Below are 26,875 nucleotides of genomic sequence, written 5' to 3'. Positions count from 1 at the left end.
AAACCATCCTGCCTCATGCCAGCTTCAAAAATGAAAGTGCTGGCTGGAGAAAAGTATTATGGCACTTGAAGTTCAAATTGTAACATGAGAGGCTTCCTGTTCCGCTTGCTGCTTTTGGGTTCCCAGGTTTGGGTGTTGGTTTTCTTCCACTGAGAGGGCAGCGGGCCAGAGAGGGATGGGGGAGTAGCTCCCTGGGATGGGTTTTTAGCTTGATTGCTTGTGCTGTGCTTTTTCTGCAAAAAGTCTCAGGTAATTGTGCGCTTGTATTATGGTATCTGATTTGCTCAGTAAACTTTTATCTCACTCTTTTTGCCTCAACCTGGCAGGTTTTTTGTGTATTATTTTTCCCCCACTTCTGTGTTGGGGGAAATAGACAGGTTAACCTGTTAGTAGTTTGCTTTAACCCATTACAAACACCTACAGTACTTTTTGTTTCGTTTCTTGTTTTTCAACATCTCTGCAAGTGCCATAAATTCAGAGAAAAAGAGTTTGACATTTTTCTGAAATGTTACCTTCCTTCTCATTGCCTGTGCCACGCAAATCTGCATTACAGAGATACTTGTTCTACAACACATTTTCTAATGTTCTCTTCCTCAGAATTATCACACACCTAGACAAGCTATCCATCTCTTTTTCACATTCTTCCATAAGAACTATAAAATGTGCAAGGCTGTCACACATCAACAGCAACCTTAGAAGAAAGTCTGATTTACAAGCCTGCTGTTCCCAAGTCCAGAACTGACAGGGATGCTGTGCAAGCAAATGCCACTGAGGTACTTAAAATAGGGTGTCCACTTGGGAAAAGATTAAGTGATTAAGTCTGATGCTACTGCCAGCTGCTAGTAGTAATTTCAAGGGCTAGAGTTATATTTATGAACTCAAATCAGGGCTTTTTCCTACCTCCTTAATTTTTCAATACAATTTATTATGCTACTCCAGAGACAACTCAAAACGTCACTGTGTCTCCATATCAAACATCAGTTTCTTAAGAGATTACAATTCTATTAAAATTTTATTTTGTCTGTAGGAGAAGATAACAAGCAAATAGATGTGAAATCAGAAAACCATATTTTACTAAGTCTGTCAATCAGAAGCATTTCATACATAATAAATAGTTCACATCTGGTAACACACCAAACAACTTCATATTTAAAAAAACAAACTAAACTTTCTACCTTTTGATGCCATTTAATAATTTTATATTTGCAGTAACAGTGACCACCTATTTTCAGCTGTGTGTTATAGCACAATACCAATGCTGTCTTTTTACAATTTATCACAGAACCATACAACCATGTAGGTTGGAAAAGACCTTTTAAGATAATCAAGTCCAACCATTATCTAACTACCACGTCTAGTGCTAAACCATGTCGCTTAGTACCATACCCCATGCATCTTTTATAACACCTCCAAGGGATAGGGATTTACCTATCTCCCTAGGGAGTCTATTCCAGTTTTTGAGAACCTTTTCAGTGAGAAGTTTCTTCCAATATCTTATCTAAACCTCTTCTGGCTCAACTTGAAGCCACTTCTTGTTCTATCACTTGTGGCTAGGGGCAAGAGACCAACATCACTCAGAATAAAACCTACTAACTAGATAACTGAAGGCCCTTACTCCATATTAAATTAATTAAGCACTGTGACTTTCACTATTGATAGAAGCTACCGATACAATTTAAATTTCAAAAAATTATGATCTTACAACTTTGGATATCACCTGCCACTTTTCATGACTACTACAAACAGCATCTTTCAACTACCCTTGGATGACCCAGAGTTTTCTTCACCACTCTTAATGTTTTATGACAAACCTTTCATTGATAGCTGAACTTCAGCACTTTTCCTTAAGCGAAAGGCTTTGCTTTCTGCATCATTAACATTTCACCCAGTCTGGATTCCTTCAGCTCTTCCAGTCTGTTTTTTACACAACATTCTTTTACTCCTCTATCTTAATTATTGTCACGTTAACTTTAATTAGCATGCTCCTGCTCATCAGAAAATCCAAAGCAAACCACAAGCAAGAAACTGTAGCTTTCTAGATTTAAATCTACGGTTGCAAAAGACACTGTTCCAGGTGACCCACGTTTCCAGCATTCTGAAACAAAACCATTGAGTTGTCAAATGTCAATCATCAAATGATCAAACCAAGAAGAATTATTACCTAAAATTGAAAATCCATAAACACAAACCATACCTGCTTTTCCTTTCAATGAGAATAGCCATGTAAGAGGCAGGTAATGCAGCACCAAAGCCAGGGGACCAAAAGTAGAATTTTCCAAGTATCTTCCTGAAAATGCAATTTGTACACATATTACATCTACAGCAACTGAAACATTCATGTACAACCATATTTTACCTTTATGATAAAACTATACATGCTTTATTAATTTTGTCCCTCTACATTAATCAATACTTACAAATAAATACTAGTCATTGGATAGTTCTCAAAGGGGTTCCCTCTGAGTTCACTCATCAACATTAAACACTTGAAATACCTCATTAATAACATATTAATTTCATTTAAAAAATTACTTTGCTTCAAAGAAAGCAGTGCTTTTCAGAGATGCTTCTGAGAAGTTGCAGATACCAATTACAGAAATCTCATCTCAACTTATAGTTGCTCCTCTCTCTGCTACTTGGCCAAATACATCTTCAGGAGGATGTGCCTTGTGGAATGTAGGGACATAATCAGGTCAGCCAGAAATTAAATCAAATTACTATAACATACACCACATTCCAAAGACAGTCACCTCATGCTATAGCAGTACACCTCCCACTTACAGTAAGCCAAGGAATCAATCTGTGCATTACAACTGGAAGCCATCGTGACATTCCAGTTCTACTAAGGTGAGAAAGCTTCCCTGTTTTACAAGATCTGGATTTGACTCAAAGAATCCATTTTCAAGTATCAAAATTCCTCCAACAATAAGAGTTAAAAAAAAAAAGAATAGTTACAAAACTTACAACATCTGAAAAAATATTTCTATCAATTGTTTGCTGTTAAAAGGAAGGAAAACAAAATGCACATCAGACAGTGTTATCCATCACATTTGGTATCTTCAGGACAAAAGCACCTTCAAACTAATTGAGGCTGATCACAGAAGCAATTGGAACTTGGTAGCATGATAATAAACATACTTCAGTTACACCAAGGCTGCTCAGATGATAAGCACCGCCAGTTTAGGAAAACTGTTAACAATGGAATCCACCCTTCCAAAAAACACAGGGAACCAAATACAATAAACAAAATGCCAAATGCATACAGAGTAGTAAGAAATATTCGTAGACACAGAAGAGAGAACAAAATCATCAATACCACCTGATTAGGCCACTTTTCATTCTTGCTATTAAAGGCATGATCAGTCTAATTTCATACTTCTCCTGCAGAAATAACATAACCAGTGAGCAATGCCAGCTTATGTTCAGAAGTGAAAAGAGAGCCAGTGTATCAGCAGCAAGTGATGTAATGGCAATTACACACACTGTTCATTCCCACGGCTGCAAAAGGATAATTTCTCAGGATGACAGTGCCAAATGATGCAGGAGTTAAAGTTCATTATTAGGACTCTCTTGGAAAACAATTACTGTATGAAGTTTCAGAGAAACCATTTTAAACATCTTAGTAAGTATGAACACATCTTACCAGACACACCTGTTAAGTAACAGAACAAATGTCTTCTCTGTGGGAAAGAAATAGGAATTTCTTCTTTCGGCACAGTTTACAATCCCACTACGAATGCTTTCGTGTTTGGTTAGATAAGATTTTGGAAATGACAGTAACATCTTTTACACAATAAATCCTAGTGGAAATTAATATGTCCAGTCAGTAAGTGAAGCATTTAAACTTCTGAGAAAGTAAATGAAAACAAGCTTTTGTTATTATTTGTATGGTTATTTTCACATGGCCTACGGTTAGAAACTGGCATGAGAAAGATGAGTTCTTTCAGGTTATGCATCTAATTCCTCAATGTCCAAAACTCAAAGGCTGAATCTAATTAAACAAGCTAATACAAAGCTGTACATGGACAAACTTTATTACTCTAATTGCTGGACTAAGAGAACCAAGTCTTCATGATGTTTTGTGTTTAAAAGACGCAAAAAGCTAAAAACCACAGCTTTCATTTAAAGGAGTCAGCACTGGGTCTAACGCTTCCATCTGAAGCACAGACAGATGTAGTTTTCTGAATCTCACCAGAGAAAAGATTACAACCCACAGCTGGCCTGTCATGTATCTGTAAGAGATCATCACCCCCACAGCTCTGACAACAGAGCAGTTTGTATATAGTCCCTACTTCACTTTTTTAATTCCTTTTTTTAAAGGGAGAAAAAAAAAATAGCTTGGCAATTCTTTCTAGAATGAGAACAACTATCCACAGCCTAAGTCACTGCTGATATTGGATTTACATGGTTTTGAGTTTGCCCACCTACAAAATGCTGAGAATATTAAACAATGCCTGAAATTATTTTAATTGCACTTTCTTGCCTAAATTTTTACATCCCTGAAAATATTGGCAGCATTTCAATTGTAATGGTTTTCCCTTGCTGAAAGGAAGCTAAGAACATCAAAAAGACCTACTATTAGCACAAGCCAGACTTCTCACTGACAATTAAGAAAATATTTAGGTCTTTTAATTGTTAAAGGATGATTAAGATGTATTTTCACTACACACAGTGGCTGAAGATTCACTGGAACTTTGGTAAAGGTAAAATCAGATGAATTGATCGATTTTTCCAGGACATTCTATCTGCCTGCCAACACCTCCTTGGTGCTACCAAAAAAGCAAACAGGCAACTCCTTTCAAATGAGGAACTGTGCAGGTAAATGAGTTAACACATCCAGCTACAAAGCCTTTAATCAGTTGTTTTGGTCTAAAACTCCAGGACAGTAAGATTAATCAACTGCATGGGGCTTGCTGGACAGTTCTGCCTCTGAGTTACTGCTGCTCCCACTATAATATTCCTTCCAACCAAAAAAGATACAAGAACTGCAGCACACATCCTATCATGCAAATCTATCAATATCCAATCTCTCGCCATTGTCTAAATCAGATCTAGAGCAAATAGGTGTCCAGCCTCAAACAATCTCTTTGCATGGTTGCAAATTAAGGACAGAAATACTCAGGGCACAGTTATGCAGAACACCAGGTACTGACATTTCTTTGACAGATTAAAACAAACAGTAAGAAGCCACATTCTGTGCTGCAAAATTACGTACAATTACTTTTGCTCTCAGGGGCTACTGAAAGGAGTACAGTTTCACACAGCAATAAATACAAGATTTCATACAAGTGCAAACAAAACATTTAAAAAGCACAAATATAAAAACCTGATAGAAATCGGTTAAGGAAAAAAAGGGTGAAGTCTCACATTTCTGTCCTCCTTCACCCACCTAACAGTGGAGGAGAGTAGCAAGCGTATACATCTCAAGCTACAAGACAAGGTTGATATTAAGTACATTCCAAGTGAGGGATTTGCCAACATTATGATCTTAGGAGAAGCTCTTAAGAATAGAAAAAAAAAAGGTATATAGTACTTGTAAAGATGTCATGTATTTATACAGCTTTCTGGCTTGTTCTTCTTTTCTTGCCAAATAACACTTACTTGTCTCCTTGACCATACTTAAGTACTGAACTGATTTATTCAAAAAAACCTGTCTATGACAACTTTCAAATATCTTCCTGATTAATAGTAGCTAGTTTAAAACCCACCCCTCTGTATGGACAAGACTGCTTTTTTAACTCCCAGTGCATTACTTTGCACTTTTTTCTATCAAATTGTGATAGAAAAGTGATTTTAATCAACAGATATTTCTGAAATGGAAGAGAGTCAGTTTTAGATTTCTGTAACCTCACACTGCTCTTCACCTCTTTTCCAGATTCTTTAGGTATATCCAAAACAAAGGACACAGCAGTAATATCACTGGCAACCTCTTCCTATTAAAAAAAATGATTGTTTATCCCTTGGTTTGTTTCACAGGTATTAACTACTTACTCTTTACTACATCCTGGAACACAGAGGATCTTCCTTCTTGAAGAGTCCTAGCAAGCGATCTTGACATAGCTTGCTTTGAATTTCAGAAATCCAAGTACAATGCACCAATCAGACCATTATCAGATATATTTATCCTTCAAACAACACTAGCAAATTTAGAAAGTATGACTGTGCTGCATCTATGCCTGGAGTTTTTGGTAGTGGAGGAAGGGACGAGTGGCTTCTATAAGAAGCTCCCCTGGCTGCAAGTTGGACCCACTTCTGGCACAACTTGAGTCAATCAGCACCTCTGGAGTAACACATTCAAGAGGGGAAAACCTGTTGGGCAGGTCCTTTTGTGTTTGGATTCCTGTGTTTTGGAAAGTGGGATGTGTTAGAGACAACCATATTGACACAGAGGTCAGTGAGGAAGGAGGGGCAGACGCATGGTAGAACATCCATTCCCCTACAGCCCATGAGATGACAGCAGGCTGCACCCTTGCAGCCGTTAAAGATCAATGGTGGGGCAAGAATCCTGTCTGCAGCCCACAGACACCACCATGCTGGAGCAAGGGACTGATCCCAAAAAAGTCAAACTCTGAGGGAGGCCTGCACTGGAGCAATCCACTGTTGGGAGGATTGAAGCTCATGGAGGGGAGCCATGTTAGTTGGAGAAGTTCACAGAGGACCCTTTCATGGAAGGGATGCCATGTTGCAGCAGGGAAGGACTGTGAGGCATTTCCCTTCTGAAGAGGAAGGAGTGGCAGAAACAACACAGAACCCTAATGGACTGACCACAACTCCATTCCCTGCACACCTGCACTGCTGGCAAGGAGGAGACAGTAGATCTGGGTCTAGGAAGAAGGGAGGGGATAGGGAGAAATTATATTTAAGATCCAGTTGTATTTATCAATGTCCTGCTCTGATTCAGTTGGTGAACTGGTGGTGGTTTTATTTAAATCAAACAGATTTTGTTTCCGTGAGTCCAGTCCGTCTTTTGCCCCGACCGTAACTAGTGAGTGAATCCTTCCCCTCCTTTATTTCAAACTTTGAGCCTTTTGTGTTTTCTTTTCTCCTCTCTGCCCTACCAGAGAATGGTGGGAATGAGTGAGTACCTAGGCGGTAATTTGTTGCCAGGTGAGTGGGCTCAAACCAGGACAGTAACTTTCCAGAAAACAATGGATAACATGATTATCATAAATGTCACGTAGTAGCTCTTACATATCCTGTTCATTAAACTACTGAGGCTTTGAATTTTATTCTGGTCAGAAAATCTGCAAAATGCTCCTTGTAACTGTACATTCATTTACTTCAGTGGGCACAATGCAAAAGGTTGCCCAAACACTTTCTTCTCTTGCCTCCAGCATTGATTTCAGTCCACCATCTCCAATCAGTGCCCTAGCCAACAGCCTGAGAGTCTTTTATTTGCAAGTCCTACAACTGCAGGTGGTGAGCTGTCTGCAGAGACCCTACCAGCAGAAATTCTGCTGCAGGTGACAACTCTTTATGGGCATCTCTTTGTAACAGAAAAAGCATATACATCTCCAAAATGTTGGTTGGTTACTCTGCTGCATAGCTATAGGTACAGCAGGATAAGCATTCACATGTATCCATTGTCACATTACATTGTTAGAATCATCCCTTGCACGATTTTGAGCTAGGTCAATCCAAAGAATGCTTCAATGGGACTTGGAGAGTGCATGGACTAGGTACCATTTCTACTACCCAAGTTTGCATCTGGGCATGCTGTTCTGGAGGTCAAAACAGCTTTACACAGCTATGCTCCACACAGCTGAAAGCAATGCCATACCAGTTGGCTTCAGAGTAAGACAGTAATCTCTTACCTGTTTTATTTATTAGCACAGGCTTTGTCATAGATCAGAGACATGGCTAATAACCTCTGTTAGAGGAACTGCTGAAGACAGTAAAACTTAAAACCACACCAGCTTAATTTAGAGATCATCTAACTACAGCACTGAAGTAAGGTACTGCAAGTATACGGCAACATAAGGAAAACTATTGTATAGCTCAGAGGAGTAATGATAAATCAACATGCAACAGATTGCTAGAAAAAAATCCAATTATTTAGGACACGTTACTTAAAGATTCGCTTTGAACTCTGCAAAAGATTTACTTAAGAAGCATTCCATGGCTCCTCAGCCAACTCCTCTTCATAGACTTCTCCCTCAGCTTTGAAGCAAAGTTTAGAGAACTCTAAACAGCTCTAAAAGTAGGACATAATGGGTTAATGGGTTTTATTAGAGGGGATGTTGAGTGCACTGTCAGAAAAGCTTCAAAAATTCATAGCTACTGTATGCTTTACATGCGTAAGTATAACAACTCTAACAATAAACACATTTAGATCTAGGACATCATCATATTCATAAACAGCAAAGTTAAAAGTTAAACTATCCTGATAGTTGATTAAAATATACACTAGAAACGGCTCAGAATCCAGAAGTGGTATTTATACTTATTTTTCAGAGCAAATTATACATTATTTTCCTGGGTTTTTCAGATCCCTAGGATCTCTTTCATTTATGACCACAAATAAAGAAAGTACAAAATTGATTGAATAGGTAAAGGTTAGGATAATTAAAAGTAATCACATCAGGAAAACAGAAACCAAAATGAAATTACATCGGCTCCTTCTAGGAGAGAAATATTAGGTCCTCTCAGTTTCTCTTTAGAATTTCCTGCAAAAATATTATTTTGATTCAATAAAACATAGAAAAGGAAACAAAGTGAAAACATTGACTTTTTTACTGATTTAAAAACATACAAAAACAAGAAAAAAGAAACCAAACCCAAAGGTTTATATTCAAGTGGTAAGACCAAAAATCGAGATGATGGCACAGTTGCTGTTTTTCTTACTCCAACCCATTACAAACAAGCCTATTATTAGAAAAAGGCAAATTATTACATACATTGAAAAGATGCATAAAAATAACTTTCCTATTACATTTCATTTTTAGCACAGTATACCAACCTTAGAAGGCAAAAGCAAGCAATATACAAGGTCCCATTTGCTGTCAGAAAGGAAGTTGATTGCAAGATCTCAGGTAGCATTTTGTACAAATAATAGTCAAGTTTTCGTTTCCTGAGAATAGCTGCAATCTGAAGGAGGAGGAAAGAAAAAAAAAAAAAAAAAAAAGGAGGGGGGACAAACTTTAATTCAGTTAGGATCTTTTTTGCACATTGTAAAGAAAAATAAAAAAAGGAAAACAAGATATGCCCATTTAAGTAGTAAATCAAAGCCTCTTAAATTTGCTGGGTTTATGAACAATACCACAAACATTTATTTGAACTTGTTCCAGCTGTTACAATATTTATACCAGGAAATACATCAAGCAATCCTAAATGGGAAGTATAGGAGGAATTTTATTACCTTGTTACTGTTGGCCATAATAGTTAGAAATGTGATCTGCCAGATACCAGAACTTTCAAGTGTGATAAATTTACACTAAGTTTTGTCTTCCAGACAATTGAACTATTCCATAACTCAGGTCAGAACATCATTAAAGTAATTCCAATATAGGGCTTAAAGAGATAACGTATTACTAAAGGTTTTATACTCCAATTAACCAACTGCAAGGCTTACAAAAATGTCAACTATTTGTGGGAAGAACAATTCGTTCCTGACAAATTACAGAAATGGTATGCTAGCTGTAAAAAATGCCTATTGCAGAAAACAGGCTGGCTCTAAAATGCATATGTTCTTTTTGTTCAGTTTTAGAAAGAACAATTATCTAATGACTCAAGACACTAAAGGTCCTTGAACTTTATTGGCCATAGAAACTCTGTGAGCAGAATGGGAAGGTGCAGAGAACCAGGCACTTCTCAGAGGTGCACAAAGATAAGACAAGAGGCAACAGAAAGTTCAAATATGAGAAACTCAGATTAGACCCAAGGAAGAAAGCATTTCACTTGAGGGTGGCTGAATATTGGAGCAGGTTGCCCAAAGTGAGTGTGGAGTCTCCACCACTGCAGATATTCAAAACTCAACAAGAACAGCCTCCAAGCAATCTCATCCAACTGGCCCTGCTTTGAGCAGGGGGCTGGGACCACACATCCTCCTGAGGTCTCTCCAACCTGTTTGCTCTTATGACCCCATTAAACAGGTTTTGTTATTTTTCCTTTTTAATAGTGTTATCATCTGATCTCCCAAGAAGTCTCAGAACTGGCAGGAGGTTTTCAGTCAATGCTTAGAACTAGAGAATTTCCAAACAGAGTGAGCCTCAATACTGCTGGTAATGATGAAAATAATGAAAGATACTCTGTCAAATTGATGGTGGCAACACTTTTGAAAGTCTCAGTTCCTCAATTCAAAAACAAGGGAGAAAGAGCTACTCTTCTGAAACACTGTCCACTCATAACAAATAGCAAATGGATGTTTTAGATTCAGAAACAGACTGAGAATTCAGCTAAAACAAATCACAGGAAAGTTCTGCCAAAATTATTTTCCAAAATGAAGCTTCAGCTAAGGATTAAGGAGAAATGCATACATGAGCAGACTTTTGTAAACAGAATTACTCGTTACTTAAATGTCAAGAATACTTAAACCATAACAGATTAGGCAATAATGCAATCTAGAAAATCTTTTTGGGGAAGGAATGTCTTACCATGGTCTAAACACCTCTTCAGCTATTTCTACCCTACTGTACAAAGGTCAGGAACACCTGAAACAAAATAATGTGGGGCTTTTGTTTTAAGAACATACATGTTGCACCTGAAGGTTGAAACCCTGATTGATTCTTCAGACAATAGTGTCAAAAATGCAGTAGGAAAAGATTGGTATCTTACACATTAATGTCCAATCAAAGTTAAAAAAATATTTCTGTAGTTCTCTTACAAGTTTTAGACCAATACAAATTTCTCCTTTTTCTTTTCTTTACTACTACACAGAAGTGAAAAACAGAAATGCACTACAAACAACAACACAGAAACCAGTTCAAAGAAACAACACTCATGATAACTCAATGAGCTGTAAGTGTAAGGGCAATGGAGCTTGATGTATACAGAACAAAAAGTAAAAAACCCAAACCAAGCAACAGCACTTCCAAAGTGCTTTACAGGCTGGTCTCTTCTTCCAGGTAATTAGTGATAGAACAAGAGGGAACAGCTTCAAGCTGTGACTGGGTAGGTTTAGACTGGACATTAGGAAAATTTTTTTCATGGAAAGAGTGGTCAGGCACTGGAATGGGCTGCCCAGGGAGGTGGTAGAGTCACCAACCCTGGATGTGTTTAAAGGTTATTTGGATGTGGTGCTTGGGGATATGGTTTAGGGGTGACCCTTGTACAGAAGGGTTATCATTTGTACTTGGTGATCCTGAGGATCTTTTCCAACCTGAATGTTTCTGTGATTCTGTGATCAACTACACTAAATACTGTGTACAGCTAAGAACAGGCAAGAGCAGACTACGAAGCAGGCTCTCCTTTCCTCCACCACCAATGGTGTGACTACACAGAAAAGGTATCTGGACACCACCTTACTCTCCCTTTCAGCTCCACACACTTCAGGAAAGTACTATTAAATTTGAGGTTGGCAAGACAGAAGGATCATGAAATCTGTCAGATTGCAGCAGTTCATATTTCTCACGATCATACTCTTTACTCAACTGAGCTGTGACGACACTGAGATGAAGGCCAAATTCTTAAAATAAATGCACTGCTCAAGGCTTAGCAGCAGACATTGATAAGCACATGGAAGAAGGAGGCATCCTTGGCAAACTACTAATCTCCACAAAGATGTTAACAGATCTGGTCAGCAGAAGGCCTATAAGTCACCTGAGACTCCTTTTAGAGACAGACAGACAAAAATTAACATCTCCACTGGCATTGTGGTCTCAGTTCTCCAGCTATTAGAGAACACACAAATCCTAGGACACCTTATTTTAGGCACCTCAGGATGGTCTGTATCAGGACCTTAATGCTGATATATGTAACAGTTAGTTTGGGGTCTTAGTCACTGATCCTTACAGTCGACCACTGTGTATCCAGGAATTCCCAAAACAAGCTCCATACTTCCCATTACTCTTGTCTCCATGCTCCATAATTTCTTAGTTTCACTCTTCTGTTTATGAGACAGAGTGACAAGGATTTACAAAATAAAATCATTTGGAGCTTAAAAATTTTTGCAGATTTTCAATTTTAGTAAGACAGTCCAGCATGCACGCAACAGTGGAGCACTGCTGTGTGAGACAATGCCACAAATGTTTGCTATATGCAACCCTGATACAATGCTGCCTCCCCTAAACCTCATGCTGCCTGTGCTGCCTCGCTCCATCTCCTAACATAGAGGTTTAGCCATAATCCACACAAGAGGAGCAACATACTCCTCTCACTACTCTCAGACCAATCTGCATCCAGTGCTGCCTCTCCCTCGATTTCTGAAGTCACAGGATATCTTCTGCCTGTATCTCTCTCTGAGAAAGAAAAGACTTCCCAGAAAAATGCCTGATATCAGGGAGAGCACCCCTCACAGAATGTCTGTAGATTATAACCCAGGTTTCATTAATCACGACTTCTTGGCAGAACACAGCAACGCAGCCTTACCTGAGGCTGAAGAATGCTGCAGCAACATTAATCAATGAGGGGCGAGCAACTGATGTCATTTACCTGGACCTAAGCAAAAGCTTTCAGCACTGTCCCACACCACATCCTGGTCTCCATACTGGTGACATATGGGTTTGATGGGTGGACCACGAGATGGATAAAGAACTGGCTTGATGGCCACACACAAAGAGTGGCTGTCAATGGCTCCATGTCCCAGTGGAGGCCAGTGACAAGCGGAGTCCCTCAGGGCTCAGTCCTGGGACCAGTCTTGTTCAACATCTTTGTTAGTGACATGGACAGTGGCATTGAGTGCACCCTCAGCAAGTTTGCTGATGACCCCAAGCTGTGTGGTGCAGCAGACACACTGGAGGGAAGGGATGCCATCCAGAGGGACCTTGACAGGCTGGAGAGGTGGGCACAAGCCAACCTCAGGAGGTTCAACAAGACCAAGTGCAGGGTCCTGCATCTGGGTCGAGGCAATCCCAAGCACAAATCCAGGCTGGTCAGTGAGTGGCTGGAAAGCAGCCCTGAGGAGAGGGACTTGGGGGTGCTGGTGGACAAGAAGCTCAACATGAGCTGTCAGGTGCACTTGCAGCCCAGAAAGCCAACCAGATCCTGGGCTGCATCAGGAGAAGTGTGGCCAGCAGGTCAAGGGAGGTGATTCTCCCCCTCTACTCAGCTCTGGTGAGACCCCACCTGGAGTACTGTGTCCAGTTCTGGAACCCCTATTACAAGAGGGATATGGACATGCTGGAAGGTGTCCAGAGAAGGGCCACCAGGATGATCAGAGGGCTGGAGCACCTCTCCTATGAGGAGAGACTGAAAGAGTTGAACAGCCCCAATCTGGAGAAATGAAGGCTCCAAGGTGACCTTATTGTGGCTTTTCAATATCTGAAGGGGGCCTACAAGAAAGCTGGGGAGGGACTTTTTAGGCTATCAGGTAGTGACAGGACTAGGGAGAATGGAACAAAGCTGGAAGTGGGGAGATTCAGGCTGGATATGAGGAAGAATTTCTTCCCCATGAGAGTGGTGAGAGCCTGGAATGGGTTGTCCAGGGAGGTGGTTGGGGCCCCATCCCTGGAGGTGTTTAAGGCCAGGCTGGATGAGGCTCTGGCCAGCCTGATGTACTGTGAGGTGTCCCTGCCCATGGCAGGGGGGTTGGAACTGGATGATCCTTGTGGTCCCTTCCAACCCTGACTAATTCTACGATTCTACAATCTCTAACAGTGGCTTAGGAACACATTAGATCTGCTGCAACTTCCTACTCTGGTTTTCCATAAAACACAGAGTCACTCTTAAGATCTCTTATTTTTAAGGCATCCAACAACCTGGCCCTAGGATATCAGAAGCACTACACAACTCACTGGGATAAAGACTGTTATTAGCAACTCCACCCTTCAAAGGAACATATATTTATCCAAGACAACCCTTCCCTGCAGAGCATCAAATTTCCTTAAAAAAAAAAAAAAATCAGTAAGACTGTGGAATAAAGTTTCATAGATATGAAAAGCTATCACTGACTGCACCATTTTCCATTCCAGAGAGAAACTGCATGACTTTCACTTCTCATTTACACATATACTGTATATCATCCATTAAAAAGTGACAAAACTCTAAGATTAGAATCTTACCCTGTACACACATCTCTCTACAGAAGAGACTACAAATGGAATAAAAGATTTAATGTATCAAATATACCATAAAAACTCTATCATGAAAACCAGCGTGTTTGTCACTGACATTTAAAGAAACAGATAATGGCATTTTCTTAGGCAGATTTGTGCCCTGCAGATGTATTCACCTAACATTAAAGATGTACTTACTCATCAAGAAAAATTCCAACCCTATCAAGAACTAAGCATTTGAGTTGGTGTAGAGTATAACGAGTTCTTGTAACAACTGTTTGGACCTGATGATCTTTGGGGTCCCTTCCAACCTGGCATTCTACGATTCTGTGATACTTGGAAAGTAATAAAGGAAGCCCTCATTTCAAAAACAAACTGATGTTTTCCTGTCACCAAAATTTACATTTTCTTACGCTGTGTTGTTTTGTTCACTAAAAAGAAACTTTAACCATCAGTAGAGTCTGCAGATGCAGTCTTTATTTGGCCTTTGTAAGCACTAAACAGAGACTTCAGTATTCATTATCCACAGTCAACACCAAAACAGCTGAACTGTTTGCCTGTAACAGTTTTTGCAGCCCTTCCTGCTATTTTAACTTCACTTTCTTCTCTCAAAAGCATCAGAGCTCAAGCCACTGTGGCTCTAGAAAACTTTGCTAACGTTTTTATATTTTCATTCCAATATACTCACCTAATAAATCCTGTCATTCCCCATCTCCCTTAAGAAGTACTTTTCTAGATGCTCAAGCACTCAACAACTATGAGCAAAACGGAATTTAAAACAAATCATGCACTGCCAAAGTTTTCAGATCTTCCCAATTTCCTTCTATTCACATCCACAAGTTCCCTTTAGTCCAACAGTCTGAAGAATCACAGAATTATTGAGGCTGGAATAGACCTCTGAGATCGAGTCCAGCCTATGACCTAACACCACCCCACTGACTAGATCATGCCACTAAGCACCAGATCCAATCTTCCCTTAAACATCTCCAAGGATAGCAACTCCACCACCTCCCTGGGCAGTCCATTCCAGTGTCTAATTACCTCTTCTGTGAGGAAGTGCTTTCTAACACCCAACCTAAACCTCCCCTGGCACAGCTCCACGCCATGCCCTCTCATCTTGTCACAATTTGCCTGGGAGAAGAGCCTAACCCCCACCTTACTACAAATTCCCTTCAGATAGTTGTAGAGTGTGGTAAGGTCCCCTCCGAGTCTCCTCTTCTCAGCTCCCTCAGCCTCTCCCTCAAGACTTTCACCACTTGGACCATCCATTCACCAGTGTCATCGTTCTTTTCTGGACCCGCTCCAGCACCTCACCTGTGTGCCCAGAACTGCACGCAATACTCGAGGTGAGGCCTCACCAGTGATGGTGAGGGGCAGAATTATATCCCTAGTCCTGCAGGCCACACTATTTCTGATACAAGCCAAGATGGCATTGGCCTTCTATGCCAGCTGGGTACACTGCTGGCTCATGTTCAGCCAGTTGTCAACCAGCACTCCCAGGTCCCTCTCTGACAGGCCACTAAGAAAAATCAGAATAAAGAAGAAACAAATTAATGGTAGTCTGAGGAAGAACAAAGGATCAAGGTGGTAAAAAAGGATGAAGCAAAAGGAATCCTATGTACATCATTAAAAACAGAGATAGGAAAAAAGTTAACAGAGAATGTTTCAGGAAAAAAACTGACAAGAACAGATTTAATTCTGAAAAGATTTAGATATGTTACAATATTAAGAAATAAGTAGTCAGAATAATTTCAAGCATTCAAATACCGTAATACAAGCATTAAAGGATGTTTCAATGTTTTAAATGCCTATTAGTACTACTTCAGTGATTTGCAAACCCACAAGACAAAATCTCAAGCCTCTCCTACATACATCCCAGAAGAGACCATTAAACAACAGTCTGTGTATCACTGGGTATTATAAGGGAAAGCTACATGTGCATCTAGATGGAATTTACATAGATCACAACACTGCAGTCCTCAGAGGACCAAATTTTGCATGCTACAGTCAGACAAGACAAATACATTACTCTTTAATAACACCTCCAAGTAAGAAATTTATTTGATTGTCCTTGCGTGACATTTGTGCCTTATGCGACACTTGTGCCTTACGCACATACAGGAGTAAGGAAAGGAATTGAATGCCTGTCAGCCTGACTTCCAGGGAAAATATTTCTGGTCTCAAACATGATTAGTTCGGTACTAAGAATGTGGTCAGGCAAAGCCTCTTGAATAATGTAAGTCAAGCATGGAGGAAAGATGATTCCCTTCCCACACCTGAAGATGGATCCAGCATAGCCAAGGATCACATTACCACCTGTGGGAAAACTGAAAACAAAAAGACACTGACTTGTTTTTCAAAAAAAAAGTAACTCCTTCACTCACTTCTGCACAGAACTGTTTAAAACCTGAAACCCCAAATTCAGTTATGCTTTAATGCAGACATGGCAGTGTTAGAAGGCTTTTGAAGGCCACCCCAGACCCTCAATAGTTATAAACAAAGGGAACAAACAGCCGGATATATAAATGACAGTCAACAGAGCAAAAGTCATGATCACAAACCTGTCCTCCAAAATCCTTGAACATACAAGCACCAGAACAATTCCCTAAAGAGCTGATTATCTTATACACCTGGCCCAGACTGGAAGATTTCTCCTCCTGTTTACCAGTCCAGTGTAAACTGACCATAAATGTATTCTTCAATGGTAATTGCCCCTTTTCCCTAGGGCTTAAAACAAGCTCTGATTTAACTCTCATTGAAACACTTTCATTTTTAAAAGACTGCTATGAAATTATATTTAATATAGATGGAAAACCCATGAAAGACAGGCTACTACATACCTAAGACTGTTTTCATGTCAATAAAAATGAGGGTAGAAGGCAGAAATGTGTTTTTTAGACTTTTTACATAAAATATGGAAGATGAAAGACCATCCCTCAAACACAAACAGTCAGTAATCCACTAGTCACTCTAATAAACATTGTTAATGAGTTGATCTCTAAGGCAAACTGCATTTTGTTTTGAAGTATATATAAAAAAGCCTACTCAGTAAAAATAAATAGACAGGAAAAGTATTTCCTAGCATTAACTCACACAAGTGCATTTTGACTCTTCATTGTGAACATGTAACAATGAATCAGTCCACCAGATTCAGGATACCATCAGTTTATGGAAGAGCATTACTGAGGTCCTTTTTTTTTTTTCCTCACTTTTGTCTTCACATACAAATTTTAAGCGCTACAGAACTAAGAAATTAGAATTAATTTATCCCATCTTTGCCATGCTAAGAATACATTCATTTCCAACACCATCCTTAAAACACAGCTACACAGTCTAGTAGCTAAGACTAATAGCAAGACCTTCGAGGACATCAATTTTCTCCTGCAGAAAAGGAACAGGAGACTCCATAACAATCTTTCCCAGGATCACAGGCACCAGTCAGGCTTGATTATTTTAACAATGTGTCATGTAACGCCTACAAGTAGTTATCATCCAACCGCAATAACCTGAGCTTCACCTCCAATTTCCCCCGACTTCACCTATGTCCCTGAACTACAGCTTCCACAGGAGGCCTCACTGACAGAGGATGGTTTGATTTAATGAACGTGCTAATTGGCTGACCAATGTAAACAGTCTGACAGGTTACAGAGCAGGCTAAAAAACCACAGACTTGCACCAACTCTGCTGTCATGTATACATCATTTTTTTTCTCCTCCTCCTCCACAAACCACCTTCTACCTCTGCACAAGGTGTACATCTTTAAGAACACCGCCCCTTCATCAAGTTTTAGTGAAATTGGGCAACACATACAGCACTGATTGATGGAAACTAAAAAAAAAAAAAGCACTATCACCTTTCTCTCATGCCTACACAATATCCAACTGAAATCAAGCACATCACAACAAATTTTACTTACAAAAAAAAAAAGTCAACACAATTATTCAGACACCTTGGCAAATCTACAGAAAGGCAGAGTTCAATGAGATTTATAGGAGTAACTTAATCTCAAAATGTTTCCAGGTAACACTTGGGTTTTGAAAGGCACTGTGGTTCAAATCATCACTTTGCTTCTCATGTCTCCCCTTAAACATTCAGATTTGTTGCTCTTCAGTTAGCTGGCCACTCCCTGATTTCAGGGATTACAAAAGCTGTCTTCTAGATTTTTTCATTTCATAAATCAGTTCCTGAAATAATCTGAGGAAAAGCATGTGCCTCCTGCTCTGTGACTTCCTCTCTCCCTTGTGAGATGTTACATGAGGATAACCATCAGGGGGTTGGGTTGTTTTGGTTTGGCTTTTTAAAAAATTTCCGTATCATCCAGCTAACTATAAAAAGAAATGAAGAGTACTCACGTACTCATCTCCAACCACATGGAAGACAAGAAGGTTATCAGGAGTAGGCAAAATGGATTTACCAAGGGGAAATCTTGTCTAACTAACCTGATAACCTTCTATGAACTTATGACCAAGTGGGTAGATGAGGGCAGAGCAGTGGATGTCAAATTTGCTGATGATACAAAACTGGGGGGGTTGGCTGACACCCTGTCAGGCTGTGCAGCCATCCAACGTGACCTGGACAGGCTGCAGAGCTGGGTGCAGGCAAACCTCATGAAGTGCAATAAGGACAAGTGCAGGGTCCTACATCTGGGGAAAAATAACAACAGGCACCAGGACAGGTTAGGGGCTGCCCTGCTGGAAAGCAGCTCCACAGAGAAAGACCTTGGAGTGCTGGCGGACAGCAAGTTCTCCATGGAACAACAATGTGCTCTTGTAGCCAAGAGAGCCAATGGGATCCTGGGATGTATCAAGAAGGGTGTGTCCAGCAGGTCGAGGGAAGTTCTTCTGCCTCTCTACTCTGCCCTGGTGAGACCACTCCTGGAATCCTGTGTCCAGTTTTGGGCTCCCGAGTTCAAGAGAGACAGAGAACTGCTGGAGAGAATCCAACGGAGAGCCACAAGGATGGTTAGGGGATTTGAGCATCTCCCCTATGAAGAGAGACTGAGATCCCTGGGGCTGTTTAGTCTGGAGAAGAGAAGACTGAGAGGGGATCTGATCAATGTCTATAAATATCTGAGGGGTGGGTGTCAGGAGCAGGGGGCCAGGCTCTTTTCTGTGGTACACAGTGACAGGACAAGGAGCAATGGGTTCAAACTTGAACATAGAAGATTTCACCTCAACTTGAGGAGAAACTTCCTTACAGTGAGTGTGACAGAGGACTAGAACAGGCTCCCCAGGGGAGTTGTGGAGTCTCCTTCTCTACAGACTTTCAAAACCCTCCTGGATGCGTTCCTGTGCGGACTACCCTAAGTGCTCCTGCTCTGGCAGGGGGGTTGGACCTGATGTTCTCTTGAGGTCCCTTCCAACCCTTGATATACTGTGATACTGTGAATGACATCTAAATTACTTTCAATCCTGGCATCACTCCCATTCCATGATTACTTATGTTCACCACTTGTTTTGTTTGCACTTAAACAAGTAGAGGGCTATGTTTTCCTCTCAAAACATCTGAGTAAAATTTTCAATTATTCTCCTTCTACCCTGAAATTCTTGCATTGTACTATAAAGCTGTATCAGCTTAAGACAACAGATTTACACCTGCTTGATAAAGAGTCCCTTGAATGATTTTTGCTGGCTCCCAGTATTTGTAGTGTCTATACCAAAAATCTTTGCTTAGTCAGGCAAGGCTGAGGCTTTCCGTCACTTCCACCACTACTGTGATGCAGGCTACAGTTTACTTCTTGTTTCCTCCAGCATAAATTCTTCAGTCCACCTGAATGCATTAACTGATTCTTTTAAAACTCTCAGTATCTCAGTAAAAGACAATTTATGAAAGAATTTTACTGGTCTACTCCAAAAGCCACACGAACAAAGCAGAATGGTAACAGCCTGGAATGAAGATGTCACAGCCAGCTTCTTACTTAATGTCTAAGCTACTTTTAGTCATACTTAACCCAGCTTCCACTAAAATCTAAAGGCAGGAACACACTGACCTACATGTCATTTACAACACAGCACAGAGATACAGGACATTACACAGATAGCCCAACACAAAGCAATCACACACCACCATCAAAGCATCTCCAGCTACAGGGTCCTGACAGAAGGCAGTTTCTGATGGTCCATTCCAGAGATTCAAAATGGCATATGGAAGCATATTCAAGGGTAGCACTAACATCCTTTTTTTGTCTCCCCACACTACTTCCAAATACACATTCACAGAACAAACAAACATAAAAGACCATAATTAAATATAACCAGAAATCCCAGACTATTTTAGACATACCACTGGGCCAGTACAGCCTTCTCACACACCTCACAAAGATCAGACTTCATGACTAGGTCTATGCTGGCAGACAGTACAGGAACTGTTTTAATGCTAGCTGCCTCCTCGGCTTTGTTCAGGACCAGTTTAAGCAGCTCTTTCTAAGAGAAAGCCCACATGAAGCGACCCTGAAGTAGCAGCACACCATCCCTGTGCACCACTCCACCTTGGGGCCAGCCTCTGGCCCTATCCTACAGCAAGGTACATATAGCCAGGAAAGTGATGTGACAGGCTTCATTCTGCCTCACCTCGACTTTTGGCTGATGATTCTCTCTTCCATTCAACAGTTTTCAAAATAATTCATTAGTGCAATAATTAGGCTTATTCCTGATATTACCTCTAGTCAGTCGGTGAGTTATCTGTGAAGAGACCTGCTAGCTGCCATGTGCAAGACTACTTGGCCCACACTGTCCTAGTCCCGTTGTCCCATCCATGTTTATAGAGGAAAAAATAAACTATCCTAGAAACATACAACTGCTGATAGCACTTCTGTCTTTAACAGTATTATATACAACACTGTCCTAGGGACCTTACAAAATAAATAATGCAAATTAAGAAAAGGAATACAAACATCCAGAAGACAAAAAGAGCCAAGGAAGACAGCAGCACTGAAATCCTAAGTAAGAAAAAAAAAAAAACAAAACCTTTTTGACACAGAAAGAAGCAATTGTCATTGAAGAACCAGCAAGATATTAAAATCAGAGGAGGAAAGAGATAGAACACAAGTATTAAAAATATTACAGATTAGACCAAAATGAGTATGAAAAGGGTATGACAATAAATTAAGTAAAAGAAATCAATAGAATATAGCAAGCCCTGAGGATCATTTAAAAATGAACTTGAATGGGAGGCTGAGCTTACACCTGTTATGCTAAATACTGGCTGAACTATCCCCGAGTGCAGAGGACACACAAACAGACTCGCTGGCACCCATGCTGCTTTAGGCCTAGTGCTCCTCTCCTCCATGCCAGATCTGTCTGGGCGAGAGGTGTCTGAAGTCAGAGCCAGGAGTAAACTAACAGTAAACAGTGTGAACCTCCAAGGGGACAGTGCTCAAGCTGTTTCCAGGCATACTGATGAGGCAGCAGATGCAGGGTTGGGGTGGAGAGACATTGGTGGAGAGGGGAAAGGTCTGTGTTCAAGAGGGGAAAAACAGGACAGAAGCCAGGCTGAAGAGGAAGGGGAGAGCCTGGCTTAATTTAAGTGAAGAAAACACATTATTAGACTAGAAGAAAGAAAAGGTGAACGACACAGATGACTATTTGTCCCATCGTCAAAAAGTTAGCTTAACTTCGAAGTAGCAAACACTATTTTCATCTATTTAAATTACAAGGAAATGTTACCACCACCAGATCAGATAACCTCAATATACCACAAAAACTTCATACTAATGACCGAGCATATTCATCTACTGCAAAATATGCACCACCAAACAAGTCTCTAAACCCTACAACCCCTCAGGAATCAGAGGGCTTTGCATGTGATGAATGGCAGATTTCCCATGTTAAACCAACAGAAATCCCAGGAAACAGAGGTTGAGATAATTTAAATCAAATATTCCAGCTTCTCAGTTCCCTTTCTCCACCTCTACACAATTTCTCTGTGAAATCATTCTCTTCTCCCCACTTCTGTGAACGTCTAGAAGTCCAAAGTCTTCAATTTCGAAAATACAAAATAACACCTGCACATTTCCTTTAGCCTCAACTAATCTGCAATGCAAGTACAGACAGAACAAAGTACAACAAACTCTGATAAAGGGCCTTTTCAGAAAAACTTTCTTAAGATACCAATGCAGGCAGTTTTTATAAAGTGTATTTATAAGGTTTATAGGGGATGTTTGGGGTTTCTTTCAGGCAATTGGGAGGGTGGAGAATGTGTGTGTGTTTTTTCAAGAAAGTGAGCCTCTGAAGACTTACACGTTAGGACACTTGGTTTGTGAAAATCAAGTCGTCCTAGTTACAAAAGAGGCATTCCTGTCAGCCACTTCATGAGGACAGATAATTCAATTTAGACATAAAATTTACTTCTGCTAAAGCAATCAATTTATATTGCAGCAAAAATAAAGACAGTGCAAGTATGATTTCTGAAATTTTATTTCTTAAAACTAAAAAAAAAAGGAGAAAAGAACAGTACAACACTAGTTTAAAGCAAATACTCCTTACAACCATTTAGTGAAAACCAGTATTTTACTCATCCAGTACAAGCACTACTTAATTTTGCTCCATCAGTCTCTCACTGACTGAAGAGCAACAAAACATTTAAGGGATGTGGCTGCAGATGTTAGGAGTTTGGACCCTGGATTATAATTGTCTCTAGCCATGTTCTCTCCCAGAGAAAACCTCTAGCAATTCATTCTCATCTACCCATTCTCACTCACTTCCATGCAAGCTCTTGTTAAAGGAAACTCTTTCACTCTTCTTAGTTATTAGCTAGTAGCAACAGAAGAAAAAAATCAAGAAGAAACTATTTTATGGGCTTAACATGCAAAATAAAGCACAATTTTTTGTTGCTGAGATGTAAAAAGGACTTGTACTGATTAGTAGTATATGAATTTCAGAATACAGAGAAGGACTGAATATTTCTATGGTCCAACTGCAATATTTCATTTATAAATGCAAGACTTTTAATAACAGCTTTAAGTCCAGCAAAGGATGACGTTAGTGATAACTCTCTTAATTCAGGACTGTTCTTCCCCTGCCAAGCTACTTAATGTGCAAAGCTTCTGCTTTCTCCTCTGCAGTCCCCACAGCACCTTTTCACTCTTTACCTTATGCTGGGTCTGGTGCTTGTCAAACCCTGTTTAATAAATCAATTCAGTTCATTAAGGCAGCTGCAAATTACCCTAGTTAAAAGCAGAAGAGTAGCCTCTTCTGGGTCAGTGAATGAATAGAATCTGCTCAAGGAGAGATAAGGTCCAAAATCACCCAAAAAAGCAGTACAGTTCTGTATGTCTGGGAGCAAGCTCAGCTTTAGATTACTCTAATTCAACACTGTCAACAAAAAATCTAAGAAAATTAAAGACTGTAAAGAAGGTCATGTAAAAACAGACACAAATGTTTTGCAGTACAGCAATGACATTGGTTGAGAAGGTTCCCACCCCACCTTGGATCTATGACAAGTTATAACTGCTCATGGGGCCACAACGTAGAACAGATCAGGAAAGTACCTTGGATTTTGGGGTTTGATTTTCTTCTCAATGAAAAGAAGCTTCCCCTTAATACACGACTGCACAATTGAGTGAACTGTAGCAGAGCTATGAGCAGGAATCTCTTTACCAAGCTGGGCCGCTAGAGAACGTTGATTTAATTACAGAGCTGTTTAAGCTGCTTTATCTTTAGGCAGACCTGACAGATCACCCCTATATCTCTCATGGCACATTCCAAGCCCATTCTCTGTTGCTAGAAGTATTCATGCTCCCACACAGCAAACTATATCATAAAACAGTTATAAATGAAAAATTACCAGGGAGGGGAAAGGGGCAGGAGAGGGAATGCTCTATTAGTTTCCACTTTCAAGGCACTCCATGCTCAAACAAACAGCTGCCACTTATGTTTGTGTCAGTTCAGAGTGAAAATACTCACTGTCAGACATAACAACTCCTTAGGTCCACCTTGCTACCAGTTATTAACTTTTTTTTATCATGTAATTCGATGTCATCACAATTTTCACTTGAGGAACACTTCAACAGAAGCTTAAACAAATTACATCAGGACTGTTGCAGTCCCACTCCTTCCCTTTTTCTCAATTACACAGCTTGAATATTTTGTCATACCAGCAATGGTACAGAGTTGAAAGCACAGACTCAATGCCTTGTTTTCTTTCTTAGCTTACAGCCAGCAATCCTCCAAGCACCACTACAGGAGGAACACAGAGGTGAGGACAGAAGGAAGGGCTCACCTGCAGCAATTTCAGCTTAGATCAGCTTTCAGGATATGTTTACACAGACGGATGCAAGCAGATCCCAGCACCTCTACCTATACTGTAATTTGCTGGAAACAAACCAGGTGCTGAGGTGATACAGCCAAGCCTAACTGCATGCTCAAACCAAGATACCTCACTTGTAGGATACTGTCTGAATACTTAAGACTCCTTTAGCCTTAACGTATTTTCTTAGCCTTGCTTACTTACACCACAGAATCTCCTTGATCCTAAGGCACTGATTACCAAGGTGTCTCCCACAACAGCAATATACACATGCAGTACACTTGCCAAAGATATAATGCTAGTCTCACAGGCAAATATTAAGTATTTTTTATTCGGGTATCACAGGTACTGGAAAAAGATAAAAATACAATGTTCAGGTTGTACCCATGCCCTTTTAACCCAACAGCTTTACCCCTCTCACATCATATTATGCCGCCAGACCCAAACACCCTTCTTTTCCCTTCTTAGGTCCAGGGGAGCCTCCTCCCACAAGCATCAGACTGTTCGCTGCATGTCCTCCTGCCCTCAAGTCAAACTGCTCCCACCACCATCTCTCTCCTCCCCAACACCAGACTCCCCCCTAAATATCCTTTTTGCTCTTCTGCCCCCTCATCCCAGCGTCAGGCTGCCCCTTGACATCTTCCCTTTCCTCTCCCAATACACCCTTTTCCTCCACACCAGAACCAGCCTCCCTCACTTGATATGCCTCATGCCCTTTCCCCCACAGTAGGTCAGACTCACTCTGCTCTAAGATCCCTTATATCCTCCCAAAACATCCCTCATAGCCTTCCTCCCTACCACAGGCCAGGTTCCCCACACTCTGATATCCCTTCTAAACATTCTTCATGCCCCTTCTCCTCACTTCAGGCCAGGCTTCCCTTCCATATCGCTTATACAGTCACTCTTACACCCTAGGTCAGGCTCCCCCCACCCTAATATTCCTCAAGGCCTTACATCTGAAAATGAAAAGAGACTCCCCTAACTCTGACAGCCCTTCCCCTGGATCCTGGATCCTTCCCCTCAGCCATCCCACTCTCCCCATACCCCTCAAGCCCTTGCCCACTACAGGCCAGATCTTCCTCTCATGCCCCACCAAAGGTCAGATCCCCATATCTCTCATGCCCTTCACCGTCGAGGCCAGCCCCTCCCCATATTCCCATACACCTCATGCCGTTGTCCCTCCGCAGGCAATCACCCTCCTCATGCCCTTTCCCCTTCCCCAGGCCAGACATTCCCCTCATGCCCTTGACCCCCTCTCCAGGCCACACACTCCTCTCCTGCCCTTGCCCCTTCTCCAGACCAAAGACTATCCCGATGCCTTTGCCCCCCACTCCAGGCCACACACTCCCCTCATGCCCTTGCTCCTTCCCCAGACCAAAGACTACCCTCCCGCCCTTGCCCCCTCTCCCCAGGTCACACGCTCTCCTCATGCCCTTCCCCCCCGCTCAGGCCTGACACTGCCATCATGCTCTTGACCCCCTCCCCAGGCCTGACACTGCCGTCATGCCCTTGATTCCCTCCCCAAGCCAAACACTACCCTCATGCCCCCACATAGGCCAGGTTCCCCTCCAGCCCCCGTGCACCCACCAGGTAGAGGGTGCCGTAGATGCGGAAGGACTCGGACAGCGCTCCCTGCGTGATGTGTAGGATAGCCATGGAGCAACTGGGGTGCCAGGTGTGCCCGATCTCATAGCAGCTGTGGGGGATGGACTTGCTCAGCGCCGCCATCTTTGCCGCGCGCAAGGAGAGGGTGCGCGCGGCCGCCGCGTCACCGCCGATGCAGGAGAAAGGTCGCGCGGGGCGCTCGCGGCGGCGGGGTTACTCGCGGGCAACCGCTCCTCTTCCCCCCACCTCCTCCCTCCGCGCGGCTCGCGTGAGGCCCACAGCCAATCCGCGGCCGCCGCGGGGCGGGGAGCATCGGGGGCGGGATGGCGCGAGCTGGACGCGCGCCGCACGTGGGATTTTGCTTGGAGCGGCGCTTCCCGGTCCTCCTTGGGTGTTCCTCGCGTCCCCTCTGTGTTCTCCGTGTTTCCCCCGCATCCCGTCCATGTCATCCCCCATGTTCTCCCCCGACACCCCGCTGCTCGCGCAGCACTGCGCTCCTAGGTGGCCTTCCTTGGAGCCGGTCGCCACCTGTCTCCCGCCGCTGGGCCAGGGCCGGTGGCCTTGTCCGGCGAGAGGAAACGCCTGGTACGCCCTCCGTGAGTCTGAGCGGCTGCCAGGCACCGAGCTAGTGGGATAGCCCTAGACATCAGCAGGGAGACCTGATGTGAGCAACGTCATGTCGGTGCTTGAAGCTTTGGTACATACACTCCCAGTGCGGTTTGGGCTCCGCAGCTCCTGGTGGAACTGCGCGAGAGAAAGGCAGCTAAAGGCATTGAGGGAGTAAAAGCAACTGCACTATAAGGAGAAAGCTTAAAAGAGGTTGATTGTGATTTGGAAGGAAGCACGGGTGGGATGTGATGGAATTTCACAGAATT

At 41.7% G+C, this 26,875-nt stretch overlaps 1 protein-coding gene across 2 annotated transcripts in view; it reads right to left on the bottom strand.

The window, feature by feature from the left end:
• TMEM135 (transmembrane protein 135) overlaps positions 1–26,123 on the bottom strand; it is a 172,850-nt gene extending 146,727 nt beyond the window's left edge. For both annotated transcript variants that reach the window (XM_054387070.1, XM_054387078.1), the window contains exons 1-3: positions 25,983–26,123; positions 8,960–9,087; positions 2,195–2,287 (exon numbers count right to left, since the gene is read on the bottom strand). In XM_054387070.1, the coding sequence (XP_054243045.1) occupies positions 2,195–2,287; positions 8,960–9,087; positions 25,983–26,123 (362 nt within the window). The remainder of the gene's footprint in view (positions 1–2,194; positions 2,288–8,959; positions 9,088–25,982) is intronic.
• Between the last annotated feature and the right edge of the window lie 752 nt (positions 26,124–26,875).

Source organism: Indicator indicator, chromosome 1 (genome assembly GCF_027791375.1).
Source record: "Indicator indicator isolate 239-I01 chromosome 1, UM_Iind_1.1, whole genome shotgun sequence".
NCBI classification, from domain to species: domain Eukaryota; kingdom Metazoa; phylum Chordata; class Aves; order Piciformes; family Indicatoridae; genus Indicator; species Indicator indicator.
This window is presented reverse-complemented; position numbering and strand designations above follow the sequence as displayed.